Raw genomic sequence first — 21,884 nt, forward strand, 5'->3', positions numbered from 1 at the left:
TTGGGCCCTCTGGCCTGACCCTCTCCCAGGCTCCCTTTGGTTCCCTGGTCACTCTGCTGAGCCCTGTACTCTTGGATTCCATGTGTAGATTGCACCCTGCCTTGAAGCTTGGCTCTTTTCTTGGAAGGCTCTTGCACTCGGGCATTTACACAGCTACCTCCTATACTGCTGTCAGGTCTATAGTGGATGCTTACTCAGACACCTTGTGTAAAGCATCCCAGCCGTAGCACACCCTATCCTTTGCATTATGTTTTTTCGATAGTCATTGTCGCTAACCAACTGTCCAATTTACCTCTGTTGTCATTTACTTTGTAGCTCATAGATGAAACTTCATAGTTTCCACTAAAAGTAAGTTCCATCCAAGGGAGCTTTTTAACTGCTAACTGTTAACTGCTGCGTGTGCACTTGGAGCAGGGCCTGCCAGGCAGGTTGCCCAGCTCTGTGAATATGCATTAACTGGGTGAGTAGAGGAGTAAATGAACGCATAGGCCACCCCTAGTTTACCTCTATGGTTAGTTAGTGATTTGTTTTTGTTTTGTTTGTTCATTTAACATGTTCTATTGCTTAAAACAAGCAACTGCAGAATTTACCTGTGTGTATGTTTCTTGCATACACCAATTCAGACCATCAGACATATTGTAAAGAAAAACTAGTAATTTCTAGTGCAGCAAAGAAGTCATCTGAGCAATGAAGCACCCTGGTCAGCTGGAGAGCTTGTGTCTCCCCTGACTTCAGCCTCAGGAGATCAGGATGAGCCACACTTTCCACCCAACCCCCACCTCTGCCTTACCATTTCCCCACTGCTGATACCTCAGGTGGAGGAGGGCCCTGGGGGCTGAGACAGGAATGAGTAACCTCCCTGGCTGAGGCTCCTTCAAGATTGCAATCTCAGCTCCTAGGCTCCTTTGCCTTTTTATTCACGTGGGAAACACTCCCAGTCCCGCCCCCTCCTTTATTGTCTCTCAGGTGGGTGGGGGCCAGAAGGGTCTCCATCCCCTTCTGAAGGCTTCTGTTTGCTGAGCAAACGCTGCCCCCACAGAGACCCTGCATGCTCAGGATTTTGCTTCCTTTCCTCTCCACCCCAAGCCCATTCCTCTCCCCTGCCCCCTATACACACTCGGGCAGCTAGAGAGTAAGCCTAGCTCAGGAAAAGTCTTCCTAGGCTGCTGTGAGCCAAACTGTAGGATTTGGAGAAAATAAGTAGGGGTTTGAGCCATCTTCACCCTTTCTGTGGAGATAAAAGTCTATGGCCATAACATAACTTAGTTCTTAGGTTCCCAGTGGTGAGACAGTTGTTTCCTTCTTCCGGCATTTGTTTCTATATTGCCTTCTGAGTGCTGGATTACAGGTTTTAATAAGAGATTAGCTGGGTTCAACTCCTTCCCATCCCAGACTGAGGCCCTCTCTGGTCCCATCTTCCTTTCTCACCGTCTACCATAAAGCTCGATGTAGCCATGTGCAAACTGAGATTCATTTTCTTTTAAAACATTCAGAGGAATTAATGCATATTTCCCTCGGCACCCCAGTAACACTGGCTTCCCTAGAAAGAAATGTGTGTCCTTGTTAACCATACAGATAGGTAACCTACCTACCTCCCTCTGTCTGTCTGTCTGTCTGTCTGTCTGTCTCTGTCTCTGTCTCTCAGCTTGTCATTTTATTCAAATGCTTTCAAGTCACATGTCCACAGACTGGGCAAAGAGTTGTTATGATTGCTGCGTTTCACAAAGTTAAAAGAAGCACATGTTGCTGAAAAGACCTTTCGTGTTTTTAGTATAGTAGATCTATGATAGCTGAATGTGGGACAAGTACAGGACCCTCTATTCGGTGCTTTACGGTAGGGTTTCTGAGTTTGCTGTTAGATTTGCTTTGCTGAAACTTCTCACAGCTGACTTGATACCAGCACTGAGCCCTGACCTCCGCTCCCTCAGCACTTTAAAGGTTAATTTTGTTGGCGGATCGGATTTCCCTCTAGGGCTGGGGAATGGGGACACTCTCCTCACTAGTCCCTCAGTAGCAGATTCACAGGGTGCTGTGACTGCCTGGCCCGGCGTGGGCGGGACGGCCGGCTGCAGGGACTGTGATCCCATAAGAATCACTCAGCTTCTTTGTCCACCATTCTCCAGGGACCATAATGTAGTGCCATGCTCTGGCCTAAGAACCTTACAAGGTAGGACAATTTCTCAAAGTTCCTGGGACTAGAGGTGGAGGGGTGGAGGGGTGGAGGGAGTGAGATGCCTTGTGGCTCCTTGGTTAGTGGTGAGAAGCCGGCAGAGCAGGCAGTGGGGCAGCTGCCAAAATCACTTTCTCTCTCTCTCTCTCTCTCTCTCTCTCTCTCTCTCTCTCTCTCTCTGTGTGTGTGTGTGTGTGTGTGTGTGTGTGTGTGTGTACAAATCCCGCCTCCCCATCTCCTTCCCCTTTAACCTTGAAGGCTTAGAGGTGGCTGGGACATTCCCCAAAAGCATTTGACACACAAAGACATTTCTGCCGGTCTGTGTGCTCCAGTGGTCTTATCAAACTAGGCTCCCGAGCCTGAAAAACTGGGTGTTGATCACCCAGCTGTCTCAAGTCTTCATTCCAGGTCTTTTTGGTTGGTTGGGGGAAGGAGAGTGGAGGGAGCTGGAGTGGCCACACAAGGGCTGTTGGTGGCTTGATTAAAGTGACTTGCATGAAGGTTTTGTTTAGAATCTAAGGGAGCCCGATGAGGCTGCGGTTGTGTTTATTAATACTAAAAATTACCAAGTGCCCCCCCTTTTAAATCCTGGAAATTAGGTCCCAGGAGAGATAGCATGAACAACTTCAGCATTACACTCTAAATCTATACATATACATCTATTCAGAGAGGGGTATTCCAGTTTTAAGTCTAACCAGGGAGAACAAAATGGTCATCACCACCTACTGTGTGCCAAGCACCTAGCAGATGCCTTCTCCTTCACTTTGCCTTGTGAAACCTGTAAGAGCACGCTCAGTTTTGAAATGAGTCAGTGGGAACAGAGAAGTTAAGTCAGTCAGCTAAGATCACACAGCTAATCAGAACAGGACTGCACAAAGGGTGTTTTCTCTGGTCGGGGATCAGCAGGACACACTGCTGACTAAGAACCTGCTTATTTCTAGGAAGGAGAGGGCCCTGGGTTAGGAGACACCCAGGCTCTGCAGTAGGACCTAGCTGCTGGAAGTTCTGACCTCTGGAGGCGCCTGTTCTGTGTAGCTGCTCTGGCTTAGCCAGGGCAGCAGAGAGCTCAGAAAGCTAGAATTTTAACTACTGGTTACATCTGGGAAGGCCGATGACCTTGGAACTGGCCATGGGTTGCGGGGCCTCCTTCCAGGCAGCTGAATGAATCTTAGGGGGGGAAGAATGTCAGTGGCACCCCAGGCTTTGGCAGTAGGTGTATACATGTATGGCTGGGCTGTCTAATTAGCTACCGCCTCGCTTCTCTTCTATTGTAAAGCTGATTTTGAATGGTAGGTGATTTTTTTTTTCCTTACATTTATTGATTTTATGTGTATGAGTGTTTTGCCTGCATGTATGTGTGCTGAATACTTGCCTGGAGAGCATTGGCTCCCCGCTGTAACTGGAGTTGCAGGTGGCTGTGAGCCACCATCTGGGTTCTGGGAACTGAACTAGGGTCCTCTGCAAGAGCAACAAGTGCTTTTAATCACTGAGCCACCTCTACAGACCAGAGGGCTAGTTTCTTTTCCTTCCTTCCTTCCTTCCTTCCTTCCTTCCTTCCTTCCTTCCTTCCTTCCTTCCTTCCTTCCCCCCTCCCACCCTTCCTTCCTTCTCAGATAGGGTCTCTTCACTTTGCATAGCCCCGCCTGCCCTGGAAATCACTATGTAGATCCACCTGCCTCTGCCTTTTGAGTTCTGGGGTTAAAGGCATGCCCCACCATGCCTGGCATAGTTTCTTGACCTAGTTCCTTATCTTGCCTTTTACTCCAGAAGGCGGAACTTTAAAGGAAAGCCCTTGACAGCAGAAAGGAGCCTGCTATCTCTGCCTCTCTGTCTGCTGCCCTGGAGGTGTGTCTTGTGTGTCCAGCTTTCTATAGCCCTTAAATGCATTGGAAACTGAGGGGCGGTTGGGGTGAGGAGAGCTTAGGAGGATGTTGGTACCCCACATACCCACCCACCTCCTTAGACTGAAGGTAATCAAATAGTTGCCCTGTCTGGGATTTGTCTCTTCACCTCATTTTCTTTAGCTCAAATGAACTGTGATGCTACAGTGTCCTTGGTTTGCAAAGCAGGTGGAAATTCTGATTTCTTACATAACCCTCCCCTCTGTCAAAGTAGATGGATCAACTTCTTCCCTGGACATGGTTTACAAGAGCTCTGGAATCAGAGTTGTGAGTCCATCAAGCTGGGCCACCTGAAGCAGCTCACTCGGCTTCTGTGAGCTCCCCCTTCCACATCTACCAAAAGGGAACCTCAGTCATTTGTATTTGCTAAGGCAATGGGCTGCCATCTGTAAGATTCTGAGATGGTGCTTGGGACCTGTTATTGCCACTCCTTCCCCTAGGCAGTAAGTGTTCACCATTGCTTTCCTTAATTGCAATGGCTGGATTCTGTGGATGCTTAGGGGAAACTTACCTTCTGGGAAATTGAAAATGAGGATGAGTTTGTTGAGAACCTTGGCCCAAGCTGGCTAGCGACTGGCAATGACTCAAGCTGAGCATGGTGGAGCCTGGGAGGAGAGAAGGCTTTGTGTAGCCGAGGTCAGCAGACACTGTGGTGCCTGTTATAACAATGAGGGTCTGAGGCATCCAGACCAAAGCCTGGAGTGTCCAACCATACTGAGTCCCTGAAACCAGAGGGAGAATTTCACGCTTCCTCAAAGGGACCACCTACTTGTCCAGGAACTGGTTAGCAAAATGGGACAAAGGTGCTGTGGGTTGAAACCCAAGTCTGGAGCCTTCTCATCTCTGCTAAATCCCCTCTAAGCCTTCTTGGTGGGGCTTCTGTTTCCTCTCTTCTTCCCAACTGATTGGGCTTGCACCTGGCACCGTCCATAGAAGTACTTCTCCTCTGGGACCTTGTTCTCGAATCATAACAAGAAACAATATGCCTCCCCCTACACACACACACACACACACACACACACACACACACACACACACACAGGACTTTATTGCCTATTTCACAATTAGGATAGCACCTCCCTCTCATACCTTGCAGGTTCCTTACATCCTGGGCTGCTGCTGCCCTGGGCTGCTGCTCTCTGATATGCCTGGTGCATACCCATCAAACCCTTTGTTCCCACAAGAGTTTTGTGGGAACCTAACCGGGTGTCATTAGCACAATACCAGGCAGGAGATCTAAGTCTCCCAGAAATGAGGGTACTCTAACATGGTAATTGGCATCTGGATTCCAGCAGAGACCTATTTGGTTGTTCTCTGCGGAGCTGGGTAGGCCTCCTGCCTCATGAGTGTAGTGGCACCCTTGCCCCTACTGGGTCAGGCTAAACTTGTTGACTCTGCCCTTGCAAAGTTTAAATTAAACTTGTGGGCTAACTTTTTGTACCAGAACTGCAAACAGCATATGCTAGCTCCAGAGAGAGGTGGCTTACTTGTGTTTTTCTGTTTTCTTTTGTTGGTGGTAGTGCTGGATTTTTTTGCTTATATGTTTGTTCGTTTTGTTTGGCACTTTTAATTTTTCTTTCCTAGTGTTGGGAATCCCAGGCTCTCATGTTGTTTCTGAGCTATATCCATACCCCACTTATTATTATTATTATTATTATTATTATTATTATTATTATTTTAAACTCATGTAGCTGTGTCGTCTTGTGGTGTGGACTTCTAAGACTTTCTACTATACTGACTAGCTGTGTCTTACAGTCCGTGAAGTGAGGGCTGGGGAGATTGCCCAATGGCTAAAGCTACTAAAGCCCTTTCAACACAAGTGTGATGATCTGAGTTTGAATTCACAGACCCATATCAAACTGGATGCATGGAGTATGTAAGTCTGAGATCTCATGGCTCCTAGGACTGTGGTGAGATGGGAGATAGAGACAGAAGAAACTCCCAGGATAGCCTGCTGTAGACACTGGCACAGGACAACTCCGAAGAGACCCTGTCCAAACAAGGTGGAAAGTGAACGCTATGCCCAGTGTGTCCTCTGACCTCTGTTGCCTCTGTGGTCTGTACACAACCCTCAGTCATGAACACACACACACACACACACACACACACACACACACACACACCCTTTACACATACACGAATCACACTCAACTCCTGTAGTGGACACTCATTAAATCCCCTTCACAGGTTCCCACAGCACTCACTTTTGGCCTATTTTCTCCATGCCTGTTTCTCTGAGTAATTACCCTGGGAGAAAAAATGTTAAATAGCCGGGCACAGTACCTAAGAAGCCATTAATGCCACCTATTGTCTTGATCATAGAACTATGAGAATTAGAGGAAATGGTATGTTGGGGTCTCAACAGGACTTCCCACATCATCTATTGAAGGGTTTTCTATCATCGTCCTTGGTCTTTTAGGAAAGGTCTGCTGGAGTCCTGAAAAGACCTCTTAAAGCTCCCTTAATGGGACCCTGGAGCATTTAGGGTTTGGAGATTCTGTGAGCGAGTCTGATGGTGGGGAAATAGTTAACCTACCTGTTTGGTTGGAAAAGCAGAAAAGCAACCTTTCCCTTTCTTTTCCCGGCGTTTTCTGGTAAGCCTAGAGCTGCGCTTGCTCACTCATCCACACTGAAGGACCTCATTCCAATCAGGCCCTGGGGTTTCAGGGAACAATTGTCTTGAACAATAGCCAGAAAACAAGTTCCACCAGTCTGGGCTTTTTTTGCAACTGAATGCAGCTGTCTGGCTGAGGCAGAGGTTGGGGGCGGGGCAGCAAAGTGGGCTTTACTGGGACTCCTCAGCTGAACTGAAAGGGCTAGCAAGTAAGGTGTGGTGGTACACGTGGTGTTGACTCTGGGAGTTTAGTTAACTGCAGAGATGTAGTAAGAGGGCAGAATGGTCCAGGGTGATTTCGAGGACACTTAAGTTGGGGGCGGATCCTGCCTCTTAGGGGCTGTGCCATGCGATTTATTTTTACAATGTCATTTAGCACATCTTTTCCTTGAATAAACAGCATTATCTCTCAAGGAGTCTATTTGAAAATCTTAATGAATCCTCCCTCTCTCCCTCTTTCCTTCCCTCCCTCTCTAACTCCACCCCCCCTACCCCCCACCCCCCCACCCCATAGATTTTCAACAATTCCAGAGTCAGGACATGTAAATCTGGGTGGAAAGATCTGAGCGCTTGTCTTTCTAACCTTGTCAGTCTATTTTGAGTGAGAGGCGAAGTTACCACATTGATTCAAGATCTTTGCTAACTCTGTTGCTTTCAGCTCCCCCACCACCCAACCCCGAGCTCAAACTTGCCTTCTCCTGCCCTTGGGGTGATCATTCCCTACACTCTTGGGCAAAGCCAGAAGTAAGCCTGTTGTGCTGCTGGAAGTATGCTCAAAGAATGAGCCGTCAGCTGCTGGAACCGGACCTCTGGGTTCATGGATTTCATAATGAAGTTTGGGGACCTTTCTTCTTGAGCGTCTTTCACGGGTGGCAGAGGAGTAGCTGGGCACTGTAGGAATCTTGGGTCTAAGAGAATTGCTGGGTACTGGCTGCCCTGAGGTCTCCTCTCCATGTCCCTGCTTGTCAGGCAGAGGTTTGGTGGTAAGGATGCTGATTGGCAGGTGAAGGGTTTGAAACTCATCTCTTTGTTCAATTTCTTCCTGGTGAGCTGGAATGGGGTTGAATCCCGTCTTCTGGGGAAGTTCTGGGCCCTAAGCATTTGCAGAAACTGAGAGTGAAAAATATCATTGGCCCAATGGATGTCTGGTGTGTCTGACAGACACTGCCCTGTGTCTGTGTGGATAGAGTGTGGTCTTATGTAGATGCTATGTAAAGTGACTGTAAAGATTCTATAGTGGGTCTGCTGCCTTTGAGTGCATGACCTCATGAGGCTTACCAGGGGATGCTGGATGAGAGAGCATACCTCTGTTAAAAAGACACACCTGTCATTGGGCTGTAGAGGTGGCTCCCTGGTTAGGAACACTGGCTGCTCTTCCAGAGGACCTGAGTTCTGTTCCCATCACCCACATGGAGGCTCACAACTATGTGTAATTACAGTTTCAGGAGACACAGTGGGCATCAGACACACAAGTGGTGCACAGACACACTTGCAGGCAAAATACCCATACACACAAATTATTTTTTTAATTAAAAAAGATAATACCACTCAGGGCTACATGACATGGCATATGTGCAAAACATTGTACCTATTTCCTTGTAGGCTTAAATAAATCAGTGGGTAAAGTGCTTTCTCATCAAGTGTGAGAGCAGGGGTTTGGATTCTCAGCACCCATGTAAATCCCAGGGGATGGGGCAGAGGCAGGGAACCCCAGAGCAAATTGACTAATCTAGCTCTGAGTTCAAATGAGAGACACTGCCTCAGTATAGAAGGTCCACAGTCACTGAAGAAGACTCTCAACATGATATAAAGCTCTGGCCTCCACAACACACATGCACACCACACACACATATACATGGAAAACAAACAAAAATACCTCAAACTATTCTGAGTGGTGAAGTGAGCAAGGAAGAGGCTGGAGAAGAGTGGCCTGACTGGCAGTGTTACTGAGTGGGCAAGGAGGCCCCAGTGGGGACAACAAAATACTACTCATTTGTCTTGTTCCAGCTTTCCTCTGAGCTGAGCCTCCTGCAAATTTGTCTGAAAGGAACCTTCTGGGGTTCCAGTTCCTGGCTTATACAGAAGACAGACCTCATCTCAACTCTCAGAGGACATGGGCCTGGGGAAGCAGGAAGAGGCTTGGTCTCTACCCTATGCATGGTGGTACAAGAGAGTAGAAAGCAAAGAGCCCATGGCCCTGGGCTTGGAACAGGGCTAGTCTCTGCTCTGCTGCAACTTGGCTGGTAGCTGTTGGAGACTAGAGCCATTTGGAACCAGTGCCCTGTCTGCCCTCTGCCATTTCTAATTTGCATTAAATTTATATCCCTGGTTGTTCTCACTGATCCCAAGCAGGGTAGACAGCCAGTCAGGGAACTCTCTGAATCATGGGTGATCTGACAGCTCAATACTTTACACAGTGCCTGGCAGTTGGACAGGCTGGCTGACTAGTGGATGAATAAATGAAGGACACTGGCTTAGGGTTCAAAAATGTTCAGTCTAAAGTTCTTAAAGAAAATATGGGGCTGGAGAGATGGCTCAGCAGTTAAGAACACTAGCTGCTCTTCCAGAGGACCCGGGTTCAATTCCCACCACCCACATGGTAGCTCACAACTATCTGTAACTCCAGTTCCAGGGGATCGGACACCCTTCACACCAATGCATATAAAAAATAAAGTTAAATAAATTAATAAAAAAAGAAAAAAATGTGTTTGGCAGCCTGGGCATAGCAGTACATGCTGGTAATCCCAGCACTTGGGAGGCAGAGAGAATCAGGAGTTCAGGGTCCTCCTCAGCTTTTTGGCAAGTTCTAGGCCAGCCTGAGCTGTGACTCTGAATTTAAAAAAAAATAGATGTATTTGTCTGTTTTAAGGAATCCCACCCACTAGCTGGCCAAAAGTAGATGGTTGTCTTTAGAGCTGACCACTTGTAACCTGAGGTGTTGGGTGGTTCATTGAGAAGAAGGTGCTTGATTGTACATGGCTGGGAAGGGGAGCTTCCCTCTTGACTGTTCCCGTGTATCTATGGGAGCCAAAGAATTGGTCAGACAGATCTGTGATCTGTATTGAGATGTAAAAAGAGACAGAGCTGCCCAGATGACTCAGAAGGCAGTGATGATGCCAACCAAGCCTGCTACCTAAGTTCACTTCTCAGGATCCATATGGTAGAAAAAGAGCACTGACTCCTCCAAGTTATGCTCTGACCTCCACATGTGGACTGTGGCACCTATACACACCCAGAGGCACGAGAGCACACACACAATATAATAATAATATGTGTAATTTAAAAAAAGAATTAAGGGGAGGAGCTGGAAAGATGGCTTAGCCCTTAAAAGCACTTGCTGCCCTTACAGCCTACCTGAGTAGTTCAGTTCCCTGGTCAGGCAACTCACTACTGCATGGAATGGGAAAAGGGAAGAGCAAGGTAGAAAAGAAAAGGGGGGGGGGAGCCAGGAGCAGGCCAGGTTGTAGAAATCCCACCCCTGGGAAGCAGCTGGAAGAGGCTTTGAAAATGCTGCTTTGAAAGCCTTAAAATGCAGAGCAAAGGGCAACCTGGAGAAGCCACTGAAGAGCCAAGGGGAGCTCTCTAGGGTTTGTATGTTTACATATACATTCCTGAGCTGGGCGGTTGGTGGTGCACGCCTTTAATCCCAGCACTCGGGAGGCAGAGGCAGGCAGATCTCTGTGAGTTTGAGACCATCCTGGTCTACAGAGTTCCAGGACAGGCTCCAAAGCTACAGAGAAACCCTGTCTCGAAAAACCACACACAAACAAAGAAAGAAAAAAGAACAAAAAAAACATTCCTATAAAAATCTTTCATTTGAAAACAAAATTTTCTTTAAAAAACAAACAAACAAAAAACCAACCCCCAAAAACAAACAACAAAACTTACAGGGTCTTGTATATTCCAGGATTTCCTTGAATTTTGTTTCTGTGGAGTAGGCTTGAAAGTCCTTTTTGTTTATTTGTTGTTTGTTTTTTGGGACAGGGTTTCTCTAACATCTCTTGCTGTCCCAGAACTCACTTTGTAGACCAAATCTTGAGCTTCTGATCCTCCTGCCTTCATCTCCTGAGTGCTAGAATTATAGGTATGTGGCACCAGGCCCTGTTTACACAACACTGGGAATCAAACTCCAGGCTTTGTGCGAGCTATTTTAAATATTCAATAAACTAAAGTTTTGGTGCTTAAACTGGATTTCCTTACAAGATCTAAATCAAATATGTAAATTCAGATTATTTCAGGGTCAGAGTTATGGCTCAGTGGTTATGAGCTCTGGCTACTATTGCAGAGGATCTGGGTTTGTGTTCTCAGCACTGGCATAGTGACTCACAGCTACCTGTAACTCTGGTTCCAGAGGGTTTGACATTCTTTTCTGGCCTCTCTGGGTATCAGACACCATGCTAAAGACTTAATGCACATAAGACAAAATTAAATTTAAAAAACCTTTTTACAAAAATATAATTTCTACTTGCTGATTGATACTTTGTTAATTTAGACTTGGCTAGTCAAATTTACCTACACAGTCTATTTGCAAACTTGAATTATTAAATCTGCTTGGACATTTTAAAGTGTTTATAACTTGAATCTGCCTGGTTACTATAAGCAACTCAAACTTCTAGCAAGGTTGATAGCACTGGAAAAATGGAAGTCTTTCTAAGCCTTTAAAACCTGGAAGTCTTTCTAAGCCTTTAAAACCTAATAGCAAATAGATTATGCTAACTTCAATTGTTAAGTAAGATATTGTCAACATCTTGATTCTTTCATTGTTTTTACTTTACATATATGGGTACCTGCATGTATGTAAGTACACCATGTGTGCCATGGGAGGACAGATCCCCAGATCTTTCCTTATAGACAGTTGTGAGCTAACATGTGGGTGCTGGGAACTGAACTCTGATCCTCTGCAAGAGCAGCCAGTGTTCTTGACTGCTGGACCATCTCTCCAGCACCTCCATTCTTTTTGTAGTCTTACTCTAGTTTTTAAATCTTTGATCTTAATCTCACATCATTTAAAACTATGAAACTGGGACTTGAGAAATTTTCCAGAGAACCCTGGGTTTGATCTCCAACATCCACGTGGTGGATCACAACTGTCTGTAATTCCAGTTCCAAGGAGATCCAATGCTGTATTCTGCCCTTAGTGGTCCCCAGACACACAAATGGTAAGTAGACATACATGCAGGCAAAACACTGATACACATCAGATAAATAAATAAGCAAATATATATGTTGATTTTTCCAGACAGGGTTTCTCTGTATGATCCTGGCTGTCTTAGAACTTGCTGTGTAAAACTAGAGATCCACATGGCTCTGCCTCCCTCCCAAGTGCTGGAATAAAAGGTGTGCGCCACCAGCCTGGAATAAATAAATTTCTTTTCTTTTTTTTGTTCTTTTTGTGTGTGTGTGTGTTTTTCAAGATAGTGTTTCTCTATATACCTCTGGCTGTTCTGGAACTTGCTCTGTAGACCAGGCCGGCCTTGAACTCACAGAGACCCTCCTGTCTCTGCCTCCCAAATGTTGGGATTGAAGGTGTGCACCACCACTAGCCAGCTATAAATAAATTTCTTAACGCTGTGCATCACAAGGCTGTTTTGTAATGCACTCAAACATGCTGTGTGTTCTCTCAAGTGTAGAAATTATTAGAGATTAGACCAGTGCTCACAGGCTTTCTAAACTTCATGATTCACACTGTGGCTTACTGTTCTTTCGAAGCTTTTAAAATCACATTCTCCCAACTCTTGTAATCTATGGTGGGCTCTTAATATTGGACAATTTTCCTTTGTCCAATTTGAGGCTAGAACCCAGGTGTGGTCAAATCCCACTTAAGAATGGCCAGTCTACCACCAAGTGGAAGGGATCCCTGTGTGTCATTGACCCCCAGGGTGTTTTGCTCAAATTCCATCTCCCCATACTGCAATAAATATACAACTTTTTTTGTTTGTTTGTTTGTTTTTTTTTTTTTTTTTTTTTTTTCCAGACAGGTTTTCTGTATAGCCCTGGCTGTCCTGGAACTCAATCTGTAGAACAGGCTGGCCTCAAACTCCGGAGATCTGCCTGTCTCTGGGATTAGAAGCATGTGCCACCACCACCCACCAAAACTTCTGGAATTCTTTCAAGTCCTAGCCTTAATCACCTCTCATAACTTGTTTCAGTATTGACTGCCTGATTTGAGTTCATTGGCTCTGCCTCCCTGTCCAGGTTTCCCCGTACCAACTTTCTAACTGTTTGACTGCCTCACTGATGCCCTTCCTGCTTAGTTGACGTCTCGTGTTCCACATTCTTCGCGTCTGACTCTCAGCTACATGTCTGGAGTCACTTACAAATTACAGTTCTGTGATAGCTGGTTAGCAAGCATGTTTACCAAATAACAAGCCTATGCAAACTACCTTTGGGCAGGAACAGAGAGCTTGGTCCTCACGTTGCCCTGGGTATTCTGCCTCTAGGTCTGACTGGTACACCAGCCATGCCAAAGAACCATCCATCCCTCACACCCATAGTACCCATGGAGCCCTTGCTCTTATTGCTCCACTCCCTCTACTTTACACACCAACTTCATGGCGGAATGAACTTAGGTGTGTGTGTGTGTGTGTGTGTGTGTGTGTGTGTGTGTGTGTGTGTGTGTAGGAAAGGCTTTTTAAAATTTCAGCCACCCAATACTTTGAAGGCTTCCTGACACCCTTCTTCAAGGTTTTCAGCCATAGTCACCATGGAAGGCCACATGCAGCAGTAATCTGATTAAGCCATTGCCTGAGTCCTATCCTTCTGCCTTGTCTGCCCTTGAGCCAGGTTCTTGACCTCCTGGCATAGTGGACCATGTCACATTTGCTGTGTGTAGAGGGTGTCATGAAGAAGCTGTCTGTTGTCACAGTGAAGAGTGACACTGGAGTCAGAATGACTAGATCCTGCTCACTGATGTCTGTCTAGCTGACCTTGTACATGGCACCCCACCTTTCTCAGCCTCAGTTTCTCTGGCTGAACAACAGCAATAATAGCACTATCACCAGCTCAACTAGAACAATGTTACACTGGCGTTGGCAGCTTACTTTATGGAATTCACCCATGTTTTCAATTCAGCAAGTAGTTATTGAGCACTTGCTGTATACCTGCCATCCCCCAAATAAGAAAAATATATCATATTGGGGTAATAGAACATGATGGCTTGATAGGTAATGGAATAGCCTTTCTGAAGAGGTGACACGACCACTGAGACCTAAATGATAAAGAGGCAGAGACAGTCAATGAAACCCCTGTGAAGGAAAACAGTCCTGGCTTAGAAAGGACGGAGGTCCATGTGGTCAGAGCCAAGTGCACAGTGAAGACAGGGCTGCAAGATAGGAGTGGAGAGGGACACCAGATACACCAGGGGGAAGGGGGGAGGGGAAGAGTAGTGGCTAAAGACATTAAGAAAAGGACTGACTAGACCCAGTGACATACAGAATCACTCAGGCCACCATGGGAGGGTGAGTTGAGAGGAAGCCCAGAGTGCAGTGACCCAGGCAGAGCCCAAGGTGACGGCTGCACAGAGCTGCCCAAGGACGGATGTATTTTGCAAAGGGCAGTCGTACGGTCAGGTGCTGGGTCAAAGGTGGTGGTGTTGAGAGGTGGGAGGCAGTGACTGGAAACCAAGGATGGAGGAACGGTTGTCAGGAGACTGGTCAATACCAGAGCAGGAAGGGGTTGACCTCTCCTTAGCAGAAGCTTGGGAAGGAAGAGTCATGCTCTGTATATACCCTGGGGTATAGGATGGGCTGGCCTCTGGGGATACTTTCCACTTTTCTTCCTCAGACATTTGTTCTGGAGAGGTGTTCAGGAACTCACACAGCAGCTCCCCTGCTCTGCTTCCCCTCCTCCTACAAGAGACAGCATTGAATCTTCCTCCCTTGCCAATTTTGCCCTGGCTCTTGCCCTGGCTCTTGCCCTGGCTCTGGCCCTGGGGAGGAGTGATTACCTTCAGCAATGCTCCTAGAGTAAAGGGGAAGATGGAAGGGATATCACCCAGGTCTATAACTCACCAATCCACCCACTCTGGAGAAGTGGGACCAGTCCCTCCACTCAGGTTTCCCTTGTAACTGAACAGGAGCCCCCTGGGAGACACTAGGTCACAGGCTGGACCTTTTCTAGACAGCTTATCTCCCTGACTTGTCAGGCTGCTCTAGAGGGTTGGGAGGATCTCTTGCTCAAGATGTTTTTGTCTTGCCAGCTGGGATGACAGCAGCTCCGTCAGCAGCGGCATCAGTGACACCATAGACAACCTCAGCACGGATGACATCAACACCAGCTCATCCATCAGCTCCTATGCCAACACGCCTGCCTCCTCCCGAAGAAACTTGGATGTGCAGGTAAGATATGGGATAGGTCTCCTCCAGTGTCCTTACTAGCCCTGGCTTGTGGTGATCAGAATTCCCAGGCTAGTGAAAGGAGTCCCAGTTTTTGACATCTGGCCTCTGTCTCCTCTGCAGGAAAAGGAGACCAGGTAGTGGGCAGTACAGATGGGCAAAGCAGCCGTGCAGTCTTATTTTGGTGTGAGGAGACCCTGTCCCCTCCCTGGACCTCAGTTTCAGTCTAATTTTAAATAAATAAGCAGGGAACACACACACACACACACACACACACACACACACACACACACAGAGAGAGAGAGAGAGAGAGAGAGAGAGAGAGAGAGAGAGAGAGAGAGAGAGAGAGAGAGAGATTAGTTAATAAAATGCAAGCCTGAAGATCTGAGTTCAATACCCAGAAACCACATTTAAAAAAAAAAAATCTGTGTGTGGTGGTGGACATCAGAATTCCCAGTGCCACAGAGGCAGGACAGGTGGATCCCTGGGTCTCACTGACCAGCCAGTGTGGACTACATAGCAAGCTCCCGGGTTATGAGAGATCCTGTCTCAAAAAAAAAAATGGCAGGCAACACTTGAGGAATGGACACTCAAGGGTGTCCTGGCCTCCACATGTGTGTTCACACATGGTCACACGTACACCCAAGCTCCTTACATGAATGTACAAGCATATATACACACACTTTTTTGAAAATTTAAGATAATAAGCAAGGGGCTGTTGGTTCCTCTGGTGTGGATCCTAGACCCAAGTGTCTCTCCTCTTTGCCACATGAGCCACTGCTGTCTGTGAGCACAGGTCTGCTCTCCAGGGAGTAGAACAAAGGTTAAGAATATTATACTGGGAAGCCAGTATATACCTGTCTGAGGTTGGGAACTGTCTGCCTGTGGATCACATCCCTTGCTATTGTGTGTTGCTTTGTCTACACTAATGACTCTTATTATAAAAAGCATTCTATCTTCTTGTTCTTCTTTTCTTTTCTTTCTTTTTTTTTTTTTTTTGAGACAGGTTCTTCTGACCCTTGATCCCCTACTCTACATCCCGAGTGCTGGGTAACAGGTGTGACTTGATCTTTGCCTTATGCAGCACAGGGATCTGAACCTTGAACTGTGAGAATGTTAGAGACTGCTCTATCCAGTGAGCCATAGCCCTAGGCCCTTTTTCCTTTTGTTCTGGCTGTTGTTTGTGTTTCGTTTATTTGTTTTTGAGAGAGTTTCAATGTGATCCAGGTTGTACTAAAATCCTCCTGCCTCTGCCTCAAATGGACTGAGATCCTATGTTTGTACCACCACATCTGGTTTTAATTTTTTTAAATTGTATTGTTGCACATGAAAACATGTACTTGGTGCCTGAAGGCAAGAAGCTGTTTCTCTGCAGGAGCAGACTCCCTGATACAGGTCCCCTGTGAGCATTATGTAGCGGCAGCCACCAGCCCATTGCATTGCTCTAGGATTTGACATCCCAAATACAGCTCAGTTTTTAGTGGACTCTTTTGGCCCTCACTGTGCTCCTTAGTGGCTGGACTTCACTCTGTTATACTATTTTACTGCAGGCAAAGTATGATATCATCTTAGTGGCTTCTCCAGCACAAGCTATGGCAATTCTGGCATGGGTTAACCATTTGGGGGCTGATGTTTGGGGTGAACTACTGAGAAAGACTGGGAATACCACCCCCTAATCATCAGTGTGTCCTTGCCCCCTCTCTCCCTTCCTACCCTCCCACAGCGTCCTCCTCAGTTGCTTTTTACTTGGTACTGGTAGGGGCCATGTCTCTGTTTCAAAGGAGTCTCTTCTTGGAGGGTAGGACTAAAGAAAAGCTGTGTTGGCAGGGTGGGGATTAATTCTACCCTACAGAAATGTAGCTGCAGAATATCTGTGAAAAGTTTTAGGCATTACTTTTGGGGTCACCTGTTACTTCTTGAACTCTTATTTTAGCTAGAAATTGCAGTAGGTCTGCGCGCGCGCGCGCGCGCGCGCGTGTGTGTGTGTGTGTGTGTGTGTGTGTGTGTGTGTGTGTGTGTGTGTTTGTGTGTTGTTGTTGTTGTTGTTGTTGTTGCTGTTGTTACCTAGACAACAAGAAGGGGCACAAGATTTGGGGGGTAAATACTCTGTATTCTGACCCAAGTGGTACTTGTGTGAGTATGCTGATTTTCTGGAATTTTTCAGGCTGGGCACTTGAGATTCTGTCCTTTATTGTAAGAACATCACACTTATACAGACTAGAGAGATAGCTCAGTTGCTAAAAGCATGTGTGGCCCTTGAAGAGGACCCGAGTTCAGTTCCTAGCACCATGGCGGGTGGCTCATGCTGCCTGTAACTCTAACTGCAGAGGATTCCACACCTTTTTGTGGACTCTAGCACTTGTATACAGACAGACAGACACACACACACACTAAAAAATAAAACTTTAAATAAAGTAATATTTCATCTACAGGATACACAGACTACTTTCTGACCCACACAAAGCCCTGACCTGGATTTCCAGCACCACATAAATAGGGTGTGGAGACATGTTTGTAATCTCAGCACTTAGGAGATGGAGGCCGGAGGATTAGCAACATCAACCTTGGCTATATAGTGAGATAGTGAGTTTCGGGTCAGCCTGGGCTATGTGATATATGATACAATGTTGTCTCAAAAGTACACACACACTCCTAACATGTGCATTATACCTAAATAAATAGTTATAGTTTGAAAACAAACTCTAAGCCATACTCCCTGAGAATGATCACCAATGGATGATCAGACACAGTTAGCAGCACTCAGCCAGCCTAGGTCCCTGCTGGGTATTAAATATTACTATTATTTTCTTGGTGGTCACTCTGTATTCAAGATAACAACAGCCACCAAGCTTCTAGTCTGCCCTTAGATACAGAGGGGAGGAGTCAAGGAGATTGACCACTTGGGGTAGGCAGTGCATAGGAGGCACAGAGACATCAGGAAATCCTTATGGTACCCCTGCAGGTGATGTGGGATGTTCAGGGGGATCTGGGACACCCAATTGGAATCCCTTCCATCTGCCTTCTACCCACAGGCAGAAGTTGGTTTGCAGACCCTATTGATCCAAATAAGATGGCTTTCTCACACATACATTTGAACTTGGTGGATGCAAAGGCCTTGCCTCTTTGACCAGCACTTTGCTTTCTTCCTGCAGATGTCACAGGGTGCCTTTCAAAGCTACTACACAGATGTCTTAGTCAAGATCAAAAGTAATTTTAAGGGATATGAGGGCTTACTATTCATTGAGTGTGTTATTTGCTCTCTTAAAAATCTACGAAAATGTAAAATATTAAAATGAGAGCAAAAATAGGTCTGTGTAGCAGAAATGCTGGCTGCAGCACTGGCTACCAACATGCCTATTGTCATGGTGCTTTTAAATGGACTTTTCATGACATTCCCTTTGTTCCTGTCCAGGGAGCATCTCAAAATATTTGACTTCACATTCTGGCAGCCTTGTGCCTCCTCCCCCACAGGCTGTCAGGAATGCTAAGGGCCATTACCCCTCTTTGAGTGGATCGAGCCTGGAAGATGTGCCTGCACCCTCCCACTCCTTGGTACGCTCATCGGGGGTCTTGTCACACAATGCTTTACCCTGGGCGAGTGGGCTGCACAGCCCACCAGGCAGGACACATGAGGCAAGAGAGGGCTTGGTGTTCCCACAAGAAACACAGCGTGCCTGCCTCACATCTGAGGTGAAGGGAATTTCTTTTCTCAAAAGCCCAAGGAGCTACTGTGTGTGCTGATGGAAAGAAAGAGGAAAAGGCAGACAGAAAGTGCGATCAATCCTTCACTGGGAGTGAAACTTCCCTGAGGGAGCTGTTTCTTCTGAGACACTGAGGAACACTGAAGGTGCCCCACAAAGCCTTCACGGCTTGTTTGTGGGCACTGGAGCCCCTGTGCTCATGGCTCAGTGTGAGAGACAAAGTCCTTTGAGTGAGACCTGAGCCCCTCTGTATGACTACCTCTAGGACAGCTGGTGAGTTCAAGTGCCAACTGTGGCATCAGAGAGGAGGGTGACATTGAAGTCAAGTGCTCTGGGGTGGAGTTTTTCACCGTGTGATGCGTCCTGGGATGGTCTGGTCAGATTGACTCCTAGAGTCAGTGCCTTCTCATTCACAAAATAAAGGCCACCAGACCTATGTCCTGGAGTATGTCAGCAGCATGCCAAGCTGAACATGCTTCTCCCAGAGCCTGAGCTGGTGAGCTGCTCAGAGGCCCCTCTTTTCTCTCTGAACCTTGCCTGCCTTTCTCTGTCTCCCTCTTGCATCTATGATAACAATTCAAAGGGCAGCATGAAGCATCTTGTTCTCCTGGAACTGTGCTGGCACATAGTGTTTTAACAAACACCCATGCCTGCATGCATTCATCTATACATTCAGGCCTTGGCCATGCAAAGTCTTCCACAGTTTGTGGAAGGCACTAATCCAGGTGTTGGGGGGTAGTGAGCTGCCGCTGCCAAAACTTTCTTTCATTTTTAATGCCTAAAGTTTGTGTTTTTGTTGTTGCTTTTAAACAGTGGGTTAAAAAATACAATTCTTTGTCAGTTTATTTATTTTTTAACCTCCAAAGGCAACAAAATTATGGCTGATGTGGTCAGTGTTGCTGTTCTGTGTGTCCTAGTATCCCCTGGACATCAGGCTATCAGGACGGCAGGCTCAACTTAGCTGCAGATAGTCAGACTGCCATCTGCCTACCTCCCTGGGAGCCACTGCCTCTGACTTTGGGTTAGTTACTTCTCTTTAAACCTATGCTTTCATGGGAGGTGTGTACAACATGAATGACAACTCAATCTCAGAGGATGGGCTGAAAGTGTCTGAGGGTCATAGTGTCTGGGGACACAAGTGGCCTGTGATGTTGCTGTGATTCTCTGTGTTTGGAGGCTCCAACTTAAAGCTCCCCCCCCCCAGCATCTAGGACTGCAGGGGATTCAGTATCTAGATGCTCAGGCAGCTAAAACCCTGTTTTAGGTCTGCAAGATCCAGATGAGGTAAATGCCAAAGACACAGCAGGGCACTGGGATTCTCAGAGCTGAAAAGTTTGGTGAGGAGAGCCTCTCTCTGTTTATGAAATTCTTCCATGCTTAGCTCCTAAGTTCACCACTAGCTCTCTGTTTAGGGCTCTGTTCAATCCCATCTGTTCGATACCTTGTGTAACTGTCTTAGAAATGGGAAGGAACCCAAGGTGAGTGAGTGACAGCAGCCAGTGCTGGAACTCAAGCCCACTGGGCTCTAAAACCAGTGCTCTTCCCCTTTTGGGCCAAACTCCCCTCTCTGGGAACCTTGCCCTCCACTCTGAGGTCCCTCCTAGCTTTTATCTGCCTTCTTCCTACTTGCCTGTTGATGACCAGGGAGACATTCAAAAGCTTCAAAAGAAGGTAGGACCACCAGTGTGCTGATCTGCTGGCCCTCCTATTACAAACTCTGGGAACAGAGAAGCAGACTCTTCTTCCATTTTAACTTCCAAGAGATACCACACCGATGGTTACACATGGCTCCAGAAGGATTTGCTAAGGATGTGTGACTGCAAAACTGTCAAGATGTCCCAGACAAACACCCAGCTATGCAGAAGGAGGTTGGAAGAGTTCTTTTACCCTGTACCAAGTTGGGGGGGGTGATAGTTGGAGGGCTGTTCTACCAGAGAAGAGTGGCCAAACTATGGTCCTGGGCTGGGGACATGTACACTCTCTGTTATTGATGAAACTAGGGGCTCTGGCCTTACGGCAAGACTAAGGCTGCTCTAGACCCGGGCTTGAGATAACCAGACTGCTTGTAGAAGGAGAATCCACTAGGGGTGGGTGTTTTTAGTAGGTATCCTGAAGCATGCAGAAAGGTTACATCTCTTTGGGATTATAGTCCAGGACTGCACTGTACTATAGTGGTTAAATTATGAGCTTGGCAATTGGACAAGTAGCATCCCCACAATGCGCAGTACCTCAGTATTCTGTTATTTCCTCATGGGGTTTTGCTAAGAAATAAATTGAATTTTATTCTCCCCCCCCTCATGTGTGTGTGTGTGTGTGTGTGTGTGTGTGTGTGTGTGTGTGGTGTCTGTCTGTTTGTCTGTCTGTCTTTGTCACCAGGGTCTCATGGAACCCAGGCTGGCCTCAAGCTTCCTCATCAAGGATGACTTAGAATTTCTTATCCTTCTGTCCCCATGTCCAGAATGCTGAGATTACAGCATGCCATCATGCTGTGTTTCTGTGATGTTAGAGATTGGGGAACCCAGGCATCATGCATGCTAGGCAAGCACTCAGTTGGCTGAGTGATACCCCAAGTCCTGATGCATGTATTTTCTAAATAATTGGAAAATATATTTTTATTGTAGCCAGACATGGTGGTACATGCTTATAGTTTTCACACTTGGGAGACAGAGGCAGGTGGATCTCTTTGCATTTGAGGCCAGCCTGTTACTCATGGAGAAGCTAATCAGGGCTACATAGTGAGATTTATGCCTCAAAAAAACAAAAAAATCCAAAATATCATTATTCCCTCTGTATGTGCATAAACCATGACAAATGCATGGGTCTCGAGGGACAACTTTGTGGAGTCATCGTCTTTCACCTTTATGTGGGTTCCAGGAGTTAACTCAGGCCATCACTACCTTTACCTTTTCAACCATCTCACAGGCCCCTGGTGTACATAATTTTTTAAAGCATGTTATCTTGTGCCTGGAGCACTGTCGTATATAGTAAGCCTTAGGTTTTAGTGTCACTGTTATTAACTGCATTACGATGTGATTGTGGAGAAGAGGTCTACAGACATTGAAAAACAAACGATATAGTGGTCAAGTACATAAATGGTGCTACAGCCTCAGGATGTCTTAGAACATACCCATGCGTGTCAAGATGTGCTCAAATGTAAGTTCCATG

General features: G+C 46.5%; 1 protein-coding gene across 11 annotated transcripts in view; it reads left to right on the plus strand.

Annotated features, from left to right (window-relative positions):
* Nav2 (neuron navigator 2) overlaps positions 1 to 21,884 on the plus strand; it is a 356,301-nt gene that overhangs the window by 269,101 nt on the left and 65,316 nt on the right. For all 11 annotated transcript variants that reach the window (XM_027410497.2, XM_027410500.2, XM_035442487.1 and 8 more), the window contains exon 12: positions 14,883 to 15,021. In XM_027410497.2, coding sequence (XP_027266298.1) covers positions 14,883 to 15,021 — 139 coding nt within the window. The remainder of the gene's footprint in view (positions 1 to 14,882; positions 15,022 to 21,884) is intronic.

The sequence above is a fragment of the Cricetulus griseus genome, chromosome 3, assembly GCF_003668045.3.
Source record: "Cricetulus griseus strain 17A/GY chromosome 3, alternate assembly CriGri-PICRH-1.0, whole genome shotgun sequence".
In the NCBI taxonomy this organism is placed as follows: Eukaryota; Metazoa; Chordata; class Mammalia; order Rodentia; family Cricetidae; genus Cricetulus; species Cricetulus griseus.